Source organism: Melozone crissalis, unplaced genomic scaffold (assembly GCF_028551555.1).
Source record: "Melozone crissalis strain CALT ecotype California unplaced genomic scaffold, PUWL_Pcris_2 ptg000178l_1, whole genome shotgun sequence".
NCBI lineage: Eukaryota > Metazoa > Chordata > Aves > Passeriformes > Passerellidae > Melozone > Melozone crissalis.
In genome coordinates, this window is record NW_026535945.1 from 1,227,948 (window position 1) to 1,243,174 (window position 15,227).

At 37.3% G+C, this 15,227-nt stretch overlaps 1 protein-coding gene across 1 annotated transcript; it reads right to left on the reverse strand.

Annotated features, from left to right (window-relative positions):
- Positions 1 to 973: 973 nt before the first annotated feature.
- Positions 974 to 14,266, reverse strand: LOC128948937 (kinetochore protein NDC80 homolog). The gene is made up of 16 exons (XM_054293694.1): positions 14,166 to 14,266; positions 13,591 to 13,677; positions 12,711 to 12,834; positions 12,411 to 12,583; positions 11,116 to 11,218; positions 10,207 to 10,296; positions 8,844 to 8,937; positions 7,616 to 7,722; positions 6,657 to 6,801; positions 6,154 to 6,359; positions 4,815 to 4,967; positions 4,453 to 4,542; positions 3,568 to 3,660; positions 1,944 to 2,074; positions 1,466 to 1,568; positions 974 to 1,111 (listed from the first exon to the last, which is right to left on the reverse strand). Exons 1-16 carry the CDS (start codon positions 14,264 to 14,266, stop codon positions 974 to 976), a joined length of 1,938 nt encoding a protein of 645 aa, XP_054149669.1.
- Positions 14,267 to 15,227: the final 961 nt, after the last annotated feature.

The window sequence follows — 15,227 nt, forward strand, 5'->3', positions numbered from 1 at the left end:
CACCAGCTGCAGCACCTGTCCCTGGCCCGCTCCCTCAGTGACCCCGTGGAGCAGCAAATTCCTCCCAATTTCCCCAAATTTTCTCCAAATTTCACCCAATTTTTTTTTGTTTTTTCCCCAAATTTCTCCCAGAAATTCAATGTTTTCCCCATTTTTAACCAATTTCCCTGTTTTTTCCCTCATCCCCAGCTGCAGCACCTGTCCATGGCGTACTCCCTCAGTGACCCCGTGGAGCAGCAGCGCGCCTGGGCCACCATGGGCCGCACTTTCCTCTTCATGGCCGAAGGCCCCGAAATTCCCGAAATCCCCGAGATTCCCGAATTCCCCAAAATCCCTGAGGAGCCCCAGGAGGCCGAGGGCACCCAGGGAAATTCGGGAATTTCAGGAAATTTTCTAGAAATTTTTGCAATTTTTTAAAATTTTTTTTTGTAATTCCGTGGGGTTTTTGGGATTTTTTGATCATTCCATCGAATTTTTGGGGGGAATTTCACGGGATTTTTTGGGGGGAATTCTGGGAATTTTTTGAGAATTTCCCAATTTTTTTGGGAACTCCATTAAATTTTTTGGGAATTCCCAGGAATTTTTGCTCACTGTTCATTGAGCGATTTTGGGGATTTTGGGAATTTTTTTTATAATTTTTTTCTGAATTTCACGGGATTTTTTTGGGAATTCTGGGAATTTTTTGAACATTTCTCATTTTTTGGGGGGAATTCCCTGGGATTTTTGCTCATTCTCTGTGTTTTCCCTGAAGGTGCTGCTGTCCCTGGGTGATTTCGAGGGCGCCAGGCGGGCGCTGCGCCGGGCACTGAGGCTGGGCCAGCCTGACTGCGCCGACACCCAGAGCGTCCACAGCAGCCTAAGGCACGATCAGTGGCACAAAATGGTACCAAAATACCCTAAAATAGCAAAAAAACGCACTACAATGGGGCTAAAATGGCAAAAAATGGCACTGAATGGGACCAAAATCTTATCTTCATTTTTCTAGTGATAAGACACTTTCAGCCTTCTTTTTATAAGTGTCTAGGATGCTGGTCAGGTTTGACAATAGACCTTCAGGCATGAATTCTTCATCGTCTCTTTCTATTCTTGCATTCTGTTCTTCAAGGTATTTCTAGAAAAGAGGTACAGAGAGCTTTATTAGCTCTGTCATGGCCTGTATTTTACTGATTCTGCTAAAGCATTTTAAGCAGTCATTGCACAGGTTAACTGATTTCAGTTAAACACCTTCCTGAAAGACGCCTCTCAGAAGCAGGTTTAACCTGACAGGATGTTACTGCTGACACTTAACAACCAATTCTGATTATTTACACCAAAGGTTTTGTCAGAAAATTTAACTAGAATCCGCAGGCTTAGTAGCAGCTAAATAACTGATACTTCCTTAGAAAGAGTAAGCTCTAATTTCCAAGTGTTTAACTGCAAAATGTCTCTAGAGAGATTTAATTCTGAATATCAAATTTTAGCTTACCACTATAGATTCTATATGAGTAGCAACTGTTTCTACAAGACGACTCAAGTTAGCATCAATTTTTTTGTTCTCTTCTGTTGTTCTTTGCAAAACAACTTGATATCTAAAAGGTAAAGATACTCAGAAGGTCATGTCCATAATTGGAGAATTCCTGACATTTAAAACAATCACTTCAAGTCTGATTTATCATCACGTTTAGCCATACTTTTTTTTCCATTAGTATTAATTTGAAGCGAGTTACAATATATTAATGCTCAACTTAAAGAAAAACCCTTACGCGGAAAACAGGAGTTCTGATACAGCAGACAAATATTTTAGCAAAATACTGTTGAGGAGAAACATCTTTCAGTTGTTAACTTGTGAAATTAACACACTGAGATGGATACCTGATGAAACAACTGTATGTTACATTCCAGAAAATATCTTTATCCTTAAAAACCAAAATAAACAAGGCAGACATGGAAGTTAGGAGCCTTACTCTCTTTCGATATCATGCAATTCAGTTGCAGCTTCACTGAGCCCATCATAGACACCACTCTCAAGTAATTGTTTATGCTTCTTAAACAATTCCCATTCATTTGCATATTTCTTGTCTTCTTCTTCTATCTCCTGTTGTCATAAGGAAGGAGAAGAAAAAAAAATGGCCTCTCTCAAGTATAATTCGGATCTTTTTTTCTTTCTGTTACCTGATTATATCCTAATACTTGAATTCAAAATTCACGCAAATAGTTCCAAGTTCAGAACTGAAAAAAGCCCCAAGGATATCCCTCCCAAACCTAAAGTTTCTGTATCATCCCCATCCCAGAATAAGCCTAACCATCTCTTTATTCCTTTAACCACATTTAAAGGCCTGTGTTGCAGCTACTTTCCCTTCCGAGTTAAAGCTCACAAAGTGTTGTTTAGATAGTCTAAATAGCTTAGAAATGGCACATTATGAACAACTGTTTCTAGGTTAAAAAATACAACCACATCTGAGTAAGAAAATAGCTTTTCTTTTTTGTCTGAAAGAGAGTATAATTCCAAATAATCATCTCTTCTAGGAGAATGACACTGTTGATGCTATACAGTCCACAAAACCAAACAAAATTCTGACGTCAACTCAACGTGCAATTTTGGTAGATTACTGAAAAAATCCTTCAAAAATAATTTTAATACTTAAGACTTACAAAAAGCATTTTAAATATTAGAAGAGGAATTAAATGACTAAGCGTCTGGTGGCAAGTGTGTATTTTATGAGCTTAACTTTAGAGAAAAGTATATGCAAGAGCACAGATCAAAAGGTAAATGTCATGTGGTTTTGAAAAATAGAAACTAAATTAATTGCCTTTATAAACCTATATATACACCTGCCTCAGCAGGTATTAGCAGCGAAATAGCCCTGTTTCATGGCTGTAGCACAGGAGTTTGGATTTACAGGAGCACATATGGTAAATATTGGTGTAGTTCAAAGAACATTTTTCTGCAGGGCACCACGGCCCCGCTAAAGCAGTGTTGTCAGAGAAGTTGGGAGCTACCAAAATAGCCACTCAGTTGTTAACAGAGAGGGTTATGTTTTGTTGCTGAACTGCAAGTGGGGAAAAGAATAGGGACTGCTCCTGTGCTGGCAAAGGAAGCTAAAGGAAGTAACAGTTTGAGATCATTAAAACAATTTAACATGCTTTTGGTCAATGTTTTCCTTTGTTTTTACAGAAGCTGATTAAACATGTTTACTAAAAACTGTAAAAATGTATTTATTATATACAAATCGATTAGACAAGACAGGTTCTGTTGATCCTAAAATTTCCTTCAAGCACATGCCCGGAGACATCGTGAGGGCAGATGATTGTTGCTGCTTTTATTACTGGATGCAGGAATTTATGATTTACAGGATCTGCTACAGTAGGATGCCAGATTCTCTTACAAGAAAGTGAAAATTGATTCAGTTAAGGTGGCAGTCAAATCACTTTTCTGAAAAGAATGAAAAAATCCTCTAAGAGGGAAGGAAGAAGGTAAAGGCAGAAGCCCAAACAAAAATGCAACCCAAAAATTTATCGATAAATACAAAAATTAAGGATAAGGCTATCATTAAGGATAAGTTGTCATCAAGGTGTAAGAAGTTGTACCTTAAGCTTCTGCTGGTAAAGATCATCCAGCTCTTCAGCTTCTTCTGTCAGCATTTTCACACTGCGTTTCTTGTCCTTTAGCATTATATTCACCTAGGACGAAAACATAACCAAGGAAGTATGGTTCAAAAAGAATTCCAACATATAAATCCATGCCATCACAAACCACACCTGGTTAAACAGGTTAAACCATTAAACTAGGCTAGGCTGGGATGGCATTATCTTTCTTCATAGCAGCCTATGTTATGCTTTGTTTTGGATGAGGGGCTAAAACAGTGTTGGTAACACACCAAGTTTTGGCTACTGCTGAATAGCGCTAGCACAGCAGTCCAAGGCTTTCTGTGCTTCCCAGGGCCCCTCACTGAGCAGGGCAGGGACAGGCAAGAGACTGGGAAGGTGCATAGCGAGGCCAGCTGGCCAAGAGGACATTCCATACCGCAGAACACCATGCTCAGGTAGACGAACGAGGAAATAAAATTCTCCTTCTTTCAATCTGTCCCAAATCCAATAGTACTAAAAATCTTCCCGATGACAATTTGTCGGTGATGGTAAGCCACACAATCAACTGGAACGGGCAACTTATTAGAAACAAATACTTCCAATGGTTATGGTCAAGTATATGTAAGCTACATAAACTTTAATTCAGGGAATACACGATATTTCAACCAACAAAGACCTCAGTTCTTAGAAAAACTTTTAGGTTCCATTACAATAAAAGCAGTTTTCTCACAGTTTCTCCCCCTCTACTTGTCCTCAGAAAAACCCCAAGTAATTCAAGAAACCAACCCAACACATCACACTTTAACTATGCAAAAAGTTGAATGAAAGAGGCAGATAAGGTTTTGGGGTTGGTATCTTAGCGTTAATCTTCTTTAACTAACTCACCTGTTCCAAAGTGTCTTCCAGAGTAAATTTCCGTTGAGTGGCTTTACTAATTTCTTCCTCAGTCTCGTTGATGATCTCCATGAGGGGAGCCTGTAATACGTATACAAGAAGATTGAACAAATGCAATTTGCTAATCTGAACCAAGATGCACCCCAGTACATCTTTCCCTTTTATTTTTTTTAGGCTACTGTATTCTCCCATACCAAATCTCTTTCATATACTGCAATGTCATTATGGTGACTCATCACACAAGCTTTTCAATGACATTTCATTGTGAGATTGAGAGACCTTCCCAGCATTCCCAAAGAAACACTTTTTTTTTGTGAGTGCTATCTAAAGCCTTCAGTGTTGATTCTACTTACCATGATCTGAGTTCTGTATTTGACTAGGAAATTTGGTCCTAAATCAGGATTAACGTGCATGGTAAAGTCGTGGCCTTTGGAATTCTCAGCACTTACTGGAATTAATTTCAGCTTTCGAGCCAGTTTATGATACTCTGCCAGTTGCTTTCCAATCTGCTCAGAGGAGAAAAGGGCACAAATCATAGAAGAGATACAAGTGAAAAGATGTGCAAGAAGTATTCATATAGTACTTTAAACAAGTTCCTGAGTTGCTCTCTGTAGCCATAATTCCTTGCTACCCCACAGTATTCAAGAGCTGCATGCAATGCCAGCACAGCAGTTTGCTGCATTAGGTACTGTTTTATGGTTCGTTCAGAGTTTGCACACTGAGGTTTCTTAGTGTCTATGGCTGAGAACACTGAATGCTTTCACCTGTGGTTTTCCGTATTCATCTGCCATAATTTTTCCTGCCTCAAGTTTTTGAGAATTAGCTGATTGGGAACTAAAAATGTGCTGGAAAATAATACTAAACAAATGATCAGTTATAAGGTCAATATGCCTTCTCTCATTAGTTTTGACAGGAAATGCTACACAGCCACACATGCTAACAACAAACTAACTTGAGCATGCCTTTAAACAAAGCTTATTAAATGCTTTAATTTCTAATTAATGAGTGCTATTAAATGCAAACATTAAAGACCCCAGGGGTTTTTTTTCCAGTTTTATATGCTTCATACTTGCACCTGAGGATTTAAGTTGATAAAAGTGCTTGATAAAGGGTGACCCTACCAAACATATTTGAAATTTTTTCTTTAGTTCTCCAATTGGCAAAGCAGAAGCTTTTAAATCCCATCACTTCCAGGACTATATCTTTTCACTCTGTTTGAAGGGATTGAACTTGGCCCTTGAAATATGTTACAACTGCTACACAAAGAACTAATCAGGCCCTAAATGCATGCAAAACTATTGATTCAAATTCACTAGTTTTGCCTTACTTCCTTTCTCTGAAATATTAACATTAGCCTGTAATTTCTTGTGTTATCAAAGCAATGGCATGCTAATGTTATCAAAGCTCTAAATGCTACAGCAGTGACAGCTTACCATGCTTCATATTCTAGACACATCTCTTACGATGCAGGAAAAAAGTACATTTCCACTCAGTGCAAAACAGAAAAAGGGGAAAACGCGCAACATTTTTCAGAGATACTGTAAACAGAGGCCATTCTTGTCAGTTTTGCCTGGTTAGATACACGTATGGTGGTGTTCGATTATTTAGGAAAGAAATTATCAAGAATCCAATTTTAAGCTTGCATGATGAAAACTGGCAGCCACCTCTGAGTGTTGTGGGGTTTTCACATACCGCGTCTCTCTTCCTAGCATATTTCATCTCTTCATTCCACATCAGTTCTCGTTCTTCTTGCAGCTCCTTATTCAGCTTGTTAATGGTTTGCTGCAGCTCATTTCTCTCGTGATTTATTCTCTCAATGTCTGCAGCTGAGTACTTCTGGTTATCTAAGATGTGCCGGAGCCGGGCATTCTCCCGCTTCGTGGCTTCTACTTCTGCCTCTAAGTACATAAAACATTTGTGAAATGGACATAAAATACCAGCCTATATACATAAACCTCACCTCTGTATTGTATGAGTAAATGACACAGTTATTACATAACATTACCATTTCATTACTCCAGTGTACAGAGAGCTATCAGACAAAAAACAAATTTTTATTAGCAATTCATTCTGGAAAGTTTATTTGTAGCATCGTGCTACTCCAAGTACCTTGCTCTGCTCTCAAGCTAAGAACTACAATTATTTGAAGACTATTTCTAGCTTCACTGTCCTGACTGTGATCAAGTCCTCCTTACCTGCTGCCTCAACTTCATCATTAACACTTTCCAGTTTTTGATCAAGGATGGATATATGAGATTTCATTTTAGCGAAATAAGCCTGGTAGTTCTGGACGTCTGCTTCAAGGGACGATTTCACATTTCGTAGCGTTGCTATACGATCCTAGGAAATGGGTGAAAAGAACAACCACTCTTAGATAAATATAAAATAATGACTTCACTTTCCAGATAAGACAGTAGAGTAATTGATCAACATCAACAGCACAAATATAGAATAAAGAACTTTAATAATTTTTTATCTCTGTGACAGCTAAGTCCAGTCAGGACACCTTTAAAATAAAAGCAAAGAAGGCTGAAAAGATTCTTGCATTTCAGCATTATGTCTCTCATTTGCATCAGACAGTGCTTTAGACAATTCTTACTACAGGTAGTCCACAACTTAACTCTAATAATACATGGAGGGCAGATGAAACAGGGGCATGGAAAACCAGGAATAAACTCAGCACATTTTGCACAGTTGGCAGGAATTTCAATTTGCCACCTGCACAGCCACTAACCCATTTTTAAACTCAGGATGTATTAAAAGCAGAATCCAGAGTTTCAAGCAAAGTATTTTCCATAAAATATATTTGTTACCACTGAATCCCATGCCTCATATTTGAATACCAACACACTTGAAAAAAATAATGTTGACATTTATATTAAAAAATTTGGTTCAAGTATTTTATTGATATTTCAGTCAATATAAGACCTTATTACCTGTAAATACCTGCACATTATCAAACAAATAGGTACTGAAGATTCCACAGAAAAAAGCCTTGTTCTCTAATAGTATAGAGTCTGTAAAAATCTGGCCTAATTAAAATCTCAAAGCACTGAAATTTTTCCATTTGTTATGTATCATAAGTATCTTCATTCAGAAATGGTCGATATTATAAAATTCAACTCCTCCATAAAAACAGACACAATTTACTAACCTGCTCACTTTCCTTTTCTTTTTCTAGTCTTGCAATCTCTTCTTGAAGTCTTTTGTTCTCAGCTTCTAAACTTTCCATCTGGAATGGATCTACATTAAATAAATCCTCTGTGGGAGAGCAGAAGAGAGACTCGAGTTACAAATTTATCTCAATATCACCACCTATTTTGAGTACCTGAACTTGAGCTTCAGCACAGTAAATACCCATTATCTAGATAATTATTTTTCACTAAAAAATAACTAAAAACAACCAAGAAACTTACCAGAAAAACCTTTCATTAAAATGTAACCAGGCAAAAACCCCAGAAGAAACAAGAAGAGAAATGGGTTTCTCGGTCCTCATGTCAGAAAGAGTTCTCATGCCAAAGTCACTCCCAAGAGGTAAGGGTTTCCAAACTCTCATGCAGCCCACACCACAGGAGAGTGTACAAGTCAGGACTACCTTGTGAAGCTAGAACAAATCAAACTTACTTAACAACCTCTTTCTTATCCATATACTTCCTTGCTTCCTGAGGCATCTTTTCCCCAACTTAATTTGGCTTTGCCAAAAAATGGGATCATTATTTTTTCCCAATATCCAGTAACAGTGTGGTATCTTGTTTCCTCTCCAATTGATGGCCCCAGTTTGCAAACAAAGGGCCCTTAGTCTGGCTTTTCATAGGAGAGCAAAGAAAGTAAGACATGTTTTTCTTCCTTTTCTCACATTGTGTTTGTATTTCTGCAGGTGGTGAAATGAGCGAGTCAAAAAAACCCAATAATTTTCTACCTCCCTGAAGACAAACACAGGTGCATGCTGAATCACATACAGAACCCTCACAACAGAGTTTGGAACTCTTGCAGACTGCTTTCAGATCTTCAAAAGCTGAACTTTCTTGTCAGCTGTGCATCCTCTGAAAATATTTTTCTTTTTTTTAATTGTTAGCTTTTCCAGACAGAAACAAGAGCCATCTGCATAGATGGAGTTCACATCTGAAGAATTGTATACTGGTTTTCTGTGACAAAGACATTAAAAAATCAGGTGACACAGCTACAGCTGATAGCAGATCATGACCTACCCATCTGTACTGCTCAAAATACACTTAAAAAAGAGAGCATTAAGTTGAAGTAACTGAAACATACTTAGGTGTTTCAGACTCCCTTAGATCACTTTCACTCATAAACTGAACAAACTGATGCTAGGAGAAAGGAAACCAGTAACACAATTGAATACTTAGAATTTAAAAACTTACTTAATTTTGACTGCACTTCAGCATCCAACTCTTCAAAGGTATCTCTCCCTTTCATGGAAAGATCATAGCACTTCACACAGTAGTCCATGAAAAGCTGAAAGCAATTTAAAAATCTTTCATTTCAACAATTCCAAGACCTGTAAAATATCTGGATAGTCTAAAGCTACTCAATCAGTGGAATTAAACAGACATCAAAAATATCCTTAATGCTTCGATTGTACTTTTGTAAAATTAATTTTTTTTCCTCCCTTTGAACATAGAATGTCAACAGATTATATATTCAGGCAGAAGGAGACAACTATAATTCACACTAAGAAAGGTCTGGAAATCCTGTATTTCTTAAAAAGATATTTAACAAATATTGTAGATAGAATATTTAAGAATTTTTCATCTTGATGCATATGATTCTCTCAGGCTAGTTTATGGAAACTGCAGCTCTGTTTAACAGGCCTTTTCTATAAATATGACCATTAAAATTCAGATCTGCAGGTCTCAAAGTACTCTTATCTAGAATTAAAGAAAGGTTACCCAAAAAGAATTTGCTGGACACTAAGTCACAGATGCTTCAGAAGCAATTACACCAGTATTGTGAATTTTGTATCTATATATATATGCAGAAGTGCCAATGTAGAAGAACGTATTTCGTTTAAAAGCATTGTTAGTTGCCAACCATCATGTTGTAACCTTAGTCCAAAATTATGATTTTACTTTATTTTTGCAATTTCTAATTAAATGTTTTAGCTTATAATGCAACCCTCTCCAAACACCTGCTGTGATTTAACACTGAGTTAAATCTGAGTAGTTCTAATAATCCATGATAAATTAAAAAGAAAGCAAGCTGTTGGATTAAGAGCTCAAATTATACTGCCACCCTATTTTGTGGCTCAGAAATAAAACTTTACAACCAATTTTTACATAGTAAACTGAGTAGATATTGGCACAAGTCACTATATTTAGAATTAAGTCACTGTCTTTATACTGCACTGCAGTTAACCTCAGAGGTCTTGAGAGCTAAAGGAAAATATTTCGGAAACTCTAAAAAAATAAACAGCATAATGATGCCCTTTCTCTACAAAGGACAACAGTATATACTTGCAGAATAAGGTGAATATAAAATAAAGAGAATATTTTGTTTAATACCCAGTCTACACCAATAGACTGATCATCATACCTGCTCAGGAAATAGTTGATCAGGTTTTTTACACAATGCTACTCTACCTCCTAGAAAGCATTGTGAATATAAAAGGGAACAGAATCTATAAATACATGACCCAGCAATCTAAACTGTAATTAAATTGTGTTGTTACAGCACATGGCAAAATCCAGTTAAGCAATTCTGATACTAATTTCCTTTTTATGGTACCTTTTTATGTACAATTCCATCATCTGTCTCTCCTCCCCAGCTCTGTGTGTCATCGAACGATGGTGCATTTTCCCTGATCGCATTGTACAGCTGAAAAGCAGAGGTGCACACAACAAAGAGCAAACATGAAGACATCCATTAGTTTCCATGCTGGTTTTCGTGAAAAGAAGCAGAGTAACACTGGATTAGGATTTCAGCAGGCAGGTTGGAATGAACCTGTGTTGAGCTGACTAAACACACAGGTAAAGAGGCATGAGCTAGACAGTCAACACTGCCAAATTCTCTCGTGTCTTTTGAGCAGAAAAGGACAGGGTTTTCCTGGGCACTCAATTCAGCAGTGGTCAACTTCTGTCACAGATGCCAAATTTTGCTCAGTCCTGAGTTGGCAGCAACAACTGTTAGGACTACTAAAAAACCCAAACAAACCAAACAAAACCAAGATTAAATAAAAAACACCCCACTCAAACCAAAAACTTGCCACTCTGTATCAGAATCACAGAACATTTGAATCATTTCAATTGAAAATCCCATCCTTAGATTTCAAATTTAGGGGAGAATGGCAGATGTCACAACATTTGCGCTGGAGATACACGTTCCATTCGGTGATTATACTCATTAACTTCTCACGTTTATTGTATGTACAGATCAGCATTTTGCCACCTCCTTTTATACATTAATTTATCCAGTGCATACATGTAAAGAAAAAACCCTATCATAATATAACATGAAAAGCTCACTTTAAAAGTTACCAAAACATTAGGCCAAGGGTCAGCTCCCAGATGACAGCTAAGAACATATATGTTTACATATATGTTAAACAAAGATTTGTAGAAAATACGTACTGAATCTGTATTGAAACTAACATTCCAGCCTGGAAAGTGAAAATATTTATCTTAAGACAAACATTACCTTGACACAATCAATTAACCAAATCAAAGCTGCCACAATCTGAGGCCAGGTTCGTGGTGCTCCCACAGCGTACATGGAGTTTTTTGACAGAGCAAAGGGGTACCTGTACGGCCAAAGAAGATACACTTTTAATAGCTGTGGCAGACAGTGATGAAAACAAACCAGCACATTTTGAAAACAAAGCAGCATGTTTTTCTATGTAGATGAAAGCACAGAAGGAAGAGCAAACTCAATTCTACTGTACTTCAAAGGAAATTAGTTGAGTTCTGACAGTACAATTCTATTCAATTATCATGGGTTTCTCATTTTGCAACTCATGGAATAACATGGCCTGAAAGGGACCTGTAAGGATCTACAAATCCAACTCCCTGCTCCTCATAGGACTGCCTACAACTAAACCATATGATCCAGAGTGTCATCCAGATGCTCCTTGAGCTCCCAAAACTTCAAGTGACTTGTCAGAATTAGTCATTTTATCCAGAATTACACCCCTGGTGCAGCAGAGTGGAATCCTTTGCAACATTTTAAGCTATATCAGCAGTTTCAAATGTTATAGATTAAAACAAAACTTTATTAAAATGCTGAGAAGTGTGCAAAAAAGATTTGCACCTACATTTAAGGAGCCCTGGCACTCTGACACCATCATGGGTATACAGTCCCTGTTTTTTTTTTTAAATGAGACTGAAAATTCACTGTTATCAAGAGGCAGAGGATTTTCTTTCCAAGACAATGTTGGGGCATTAATGATTTCAAACACTGAACAAATTCAGCAGTAAACCACTCAGCTACTTAGTGTTTTTCTCCCCTCAACAGTAATTTTGTTATTTCCACATTCTGCTTTGAAGGCAGAATGAGAAAAATTGCAGGAAAACATATTTTAAACTAAATTAAATTTGTTTAAACTAAAATTAAATTGTCTTGATCCAAAATTCTGGAAATTTTAGTTCTTAGATTCTAACAAAATGAACAGAAAGGCCTGTAAAAGAAAATTGTGCCTTGTCCTCCAAAGTTCTATACAAATAATCAATTAAATTTTACATGACAAAGCAAGATTCCCAGAGCTTATAGTTCTGTAAATTCAAATATAAAATGTATAGCAGATGCTGAAAATCAGAGAGTAAATCTAGAGTTAAACAAAAGTGAAACAAAACAATCACAACATTGTACTTTTAGAGTCTCATCTGAATAAATAAACCTATCCATTCCGCCCAACTATCAATGCAGAATTCTTAGCTTTTAAATTTCTAGCCATAGCATATCTATTCAGCCCAGGAGACTAACAATAATCATCTTACCCAAGGGCTTTGAAAATTTTGGGAATTTCCTCTTCAAATTTTGAGTCAGGCAGTTCATAAGAAGGGCAGAGGAATTTGTAGATAAAGGTGAAGATCTTTAAAAAGTCCTTAACTGATGGAGATTGTAGTGATTTCACGGAAACATCGTGGGCATAAGCATTCTCAACAAGGAACTGTGCAAAAGAAACACGGAATACCAGTCACTAAATAAAATTTATAGTTGAAACCAAGGGAAATAACCACTTTGCCTAGCACATTTTACACCTCATAACATACATGCAGAACAAGTTCATATGTTACCTCATAAAGCTTTTGGATACATTGTTGGATGAATGTCTTGTCATGAAGGGGCCTGGGATCCTTTATCTTTTTTGTCCCAAACACACCGTACAGGCTGCTGCTTGACCCTCCAGCCCCGCTCGCGCTAGGGACAGACAATGAATACAGGTCTTGTGACAATACATAGAAAGAAGAACTCTCTTCATGTTTAAGGCACAACTGCTAGCTTTATGTTTTCTTTCCATTTGTTATACAAAGTGATACTTGAAGTTTTCTCTTTGTTTAAGGTCATTGGAAAAACATCATCACCCTGGAAGTCACAATGCCATAAGTACAACAAAGATTACTGCATCCTAGATGAATACTTTCTTCATTTTATTGAAATAAATAAACTTTTAGAGAGCAGAAAAATACCCCAAAGATGAAAAAAAATAATGTTGGTGACTGTAAATAAACTCTAAAAATATTTAAGGAATATTTAAAAGGAATAACCCCTGCAACAATGGGGTACTATCAAGAAGATACCCATAACACAGAAAGTCATGAGCTAAGTAGAAAGATTATAGAGTTTTGGAAAGTTAGTATCTTAGAGAGAGGAAACTAATGCAGAGTATACTTCAGATGTCTTTCTTCCTTAAACAAGAAAATGTATTGAGATACTCTTAAGGTCTGCAGTGCACATCATTCCCAAAAGAAAAAAAAAAAAGCAACTCCCAAAGCAATTCCTGCTCCAGAGCATTATTGTTTAGCGACCAAGGACTGGAGGAAGGCAGACCTGAAGGTCTGCTTGCCTCAGATCCATCATTCCCTATAGTGAAAATCTGTCAAGAAAGAAAAATACCAAAATTAGAGGACCATTTTTGTTTTAATGTACAGTGCAGACAACAAAAGCTATCCATACCTGTTCCCCAAACAGCTGGCTTTTCCTTCTGAAGCTACAGATGTAGGTTTGCTCATGCTCAGCTTCTCAAAGGTGCTTCTGTCCTTCCTGAGGAGCAGAAAAAGATTCAAGTGACTACTACTACCAATTCATACAAGAGCTATAGTAAGTAGCTCTTATAGTACAGGACTGTAAATAGAATCTAAAATATTTAAGGAATATTTAAAAGGAATAGACATAGGAATAGACCCCAGCATAGACCATACATAGCTCATACAAGAGTGATACAAACAGTCATATATTCCTAAGCGCCTTCATCCCCCAACATCTTAGAAAGGTTAACTGATGCATCCAGCTATCTCCTCAGAAACATGTAACAAAGTGTTACAATTTGAAACATGACACAAGTACACAGAAAGGAAGTATTTTTGCAAAACTGGAGCACATGTGCAAACACCCTTGGCTGTAGGGAGCCTTCTTCTCACTGTCTTGTTTTTTTCCCCTCAGTTGCTACTCACACTCAAACACACTATGATAAATCTCTTCAGAATTAGTTTTATATACTTATTTTTAGCAACATGACCAGCCAGACTTACAGCTGAGGTGTCTGAAGATCCGTCTTGTTGGTGTCCTGCACTCTCAGTGCCATCTTAGATTGTCGACTGCTGCTTCCAGCAATACTCGAGCTTCCACTCATTGTGACTGCTGTAAACCACAATCCCTCAGTATTCCAGCAGTATCAGAAAATCCAGGACCTAAGGGTATTTTCTTTTCTAAATGCCACAATGATTTTCCAAAGGCTCAGAATAAACAAGTAGACCTGTACATTGGACCAAAAAAAAAAAAAAAAAAAACCCAAAAAAAAGAAGAAAGAAAAAAAATTATGTTAGACTCCACAAATACATAAGAGCAGCCACAGCCCTTTAAATCAACCATTTTATTGATAAAAAGTGTTATTGTTCCTTCCAAACCTACTGTTTTGCCTTTCTTTATATTTGGTCATTTCAGACCTACGGGTCCCAAAAGCAAAAGAGCTTGAGAAATTTTTCATTTCAGTCCACTGGGAAAAAGGCCACACTACCACGAGTACACAAGTACTGCTTACAGCACGTCTGCTGTACATCAGCTCCTGAGCTTCTTGTTCTGAGCCCGCCCATTCCTCTGCAACTGATCTCCCAGTATTACAGCACAATAACTGGAAAACCTATTCTGAGATAATATTATGGCTCTCTTCAGAATTTGCATGCAGAATATAAATAAAACTGGAATATTAAGCCCATTATCCCCACTGTGGCATTAAGGGGGAATTTGAAGTAAACAGATCTCACAAAACATTGTCACAAAAATTGCCTGCTTCTGCCCTCTACAGAGGTTCTACTTTATTTGTGGGATGGGCTTAAATGACTGAATTATAACTAATAAAAAGTCCCTCTATTACAGATGCTACCAAAACACATTATTAATATAAACCGTTGCTTCATTTTGCTTCCAGTTCCATTACTCACAAACCACAAAAGTTTAGCTCAAGCTCAATTCATAGGGCAGCATTTCTCACTGTGTCTGGGGAAGAATCTGCATTATTCCATTACTTTAACTGGGACCAACCACAGAGAGAATGAATTTTCACAATCATAGCAAGCAATTAGCTTCTAGAATAA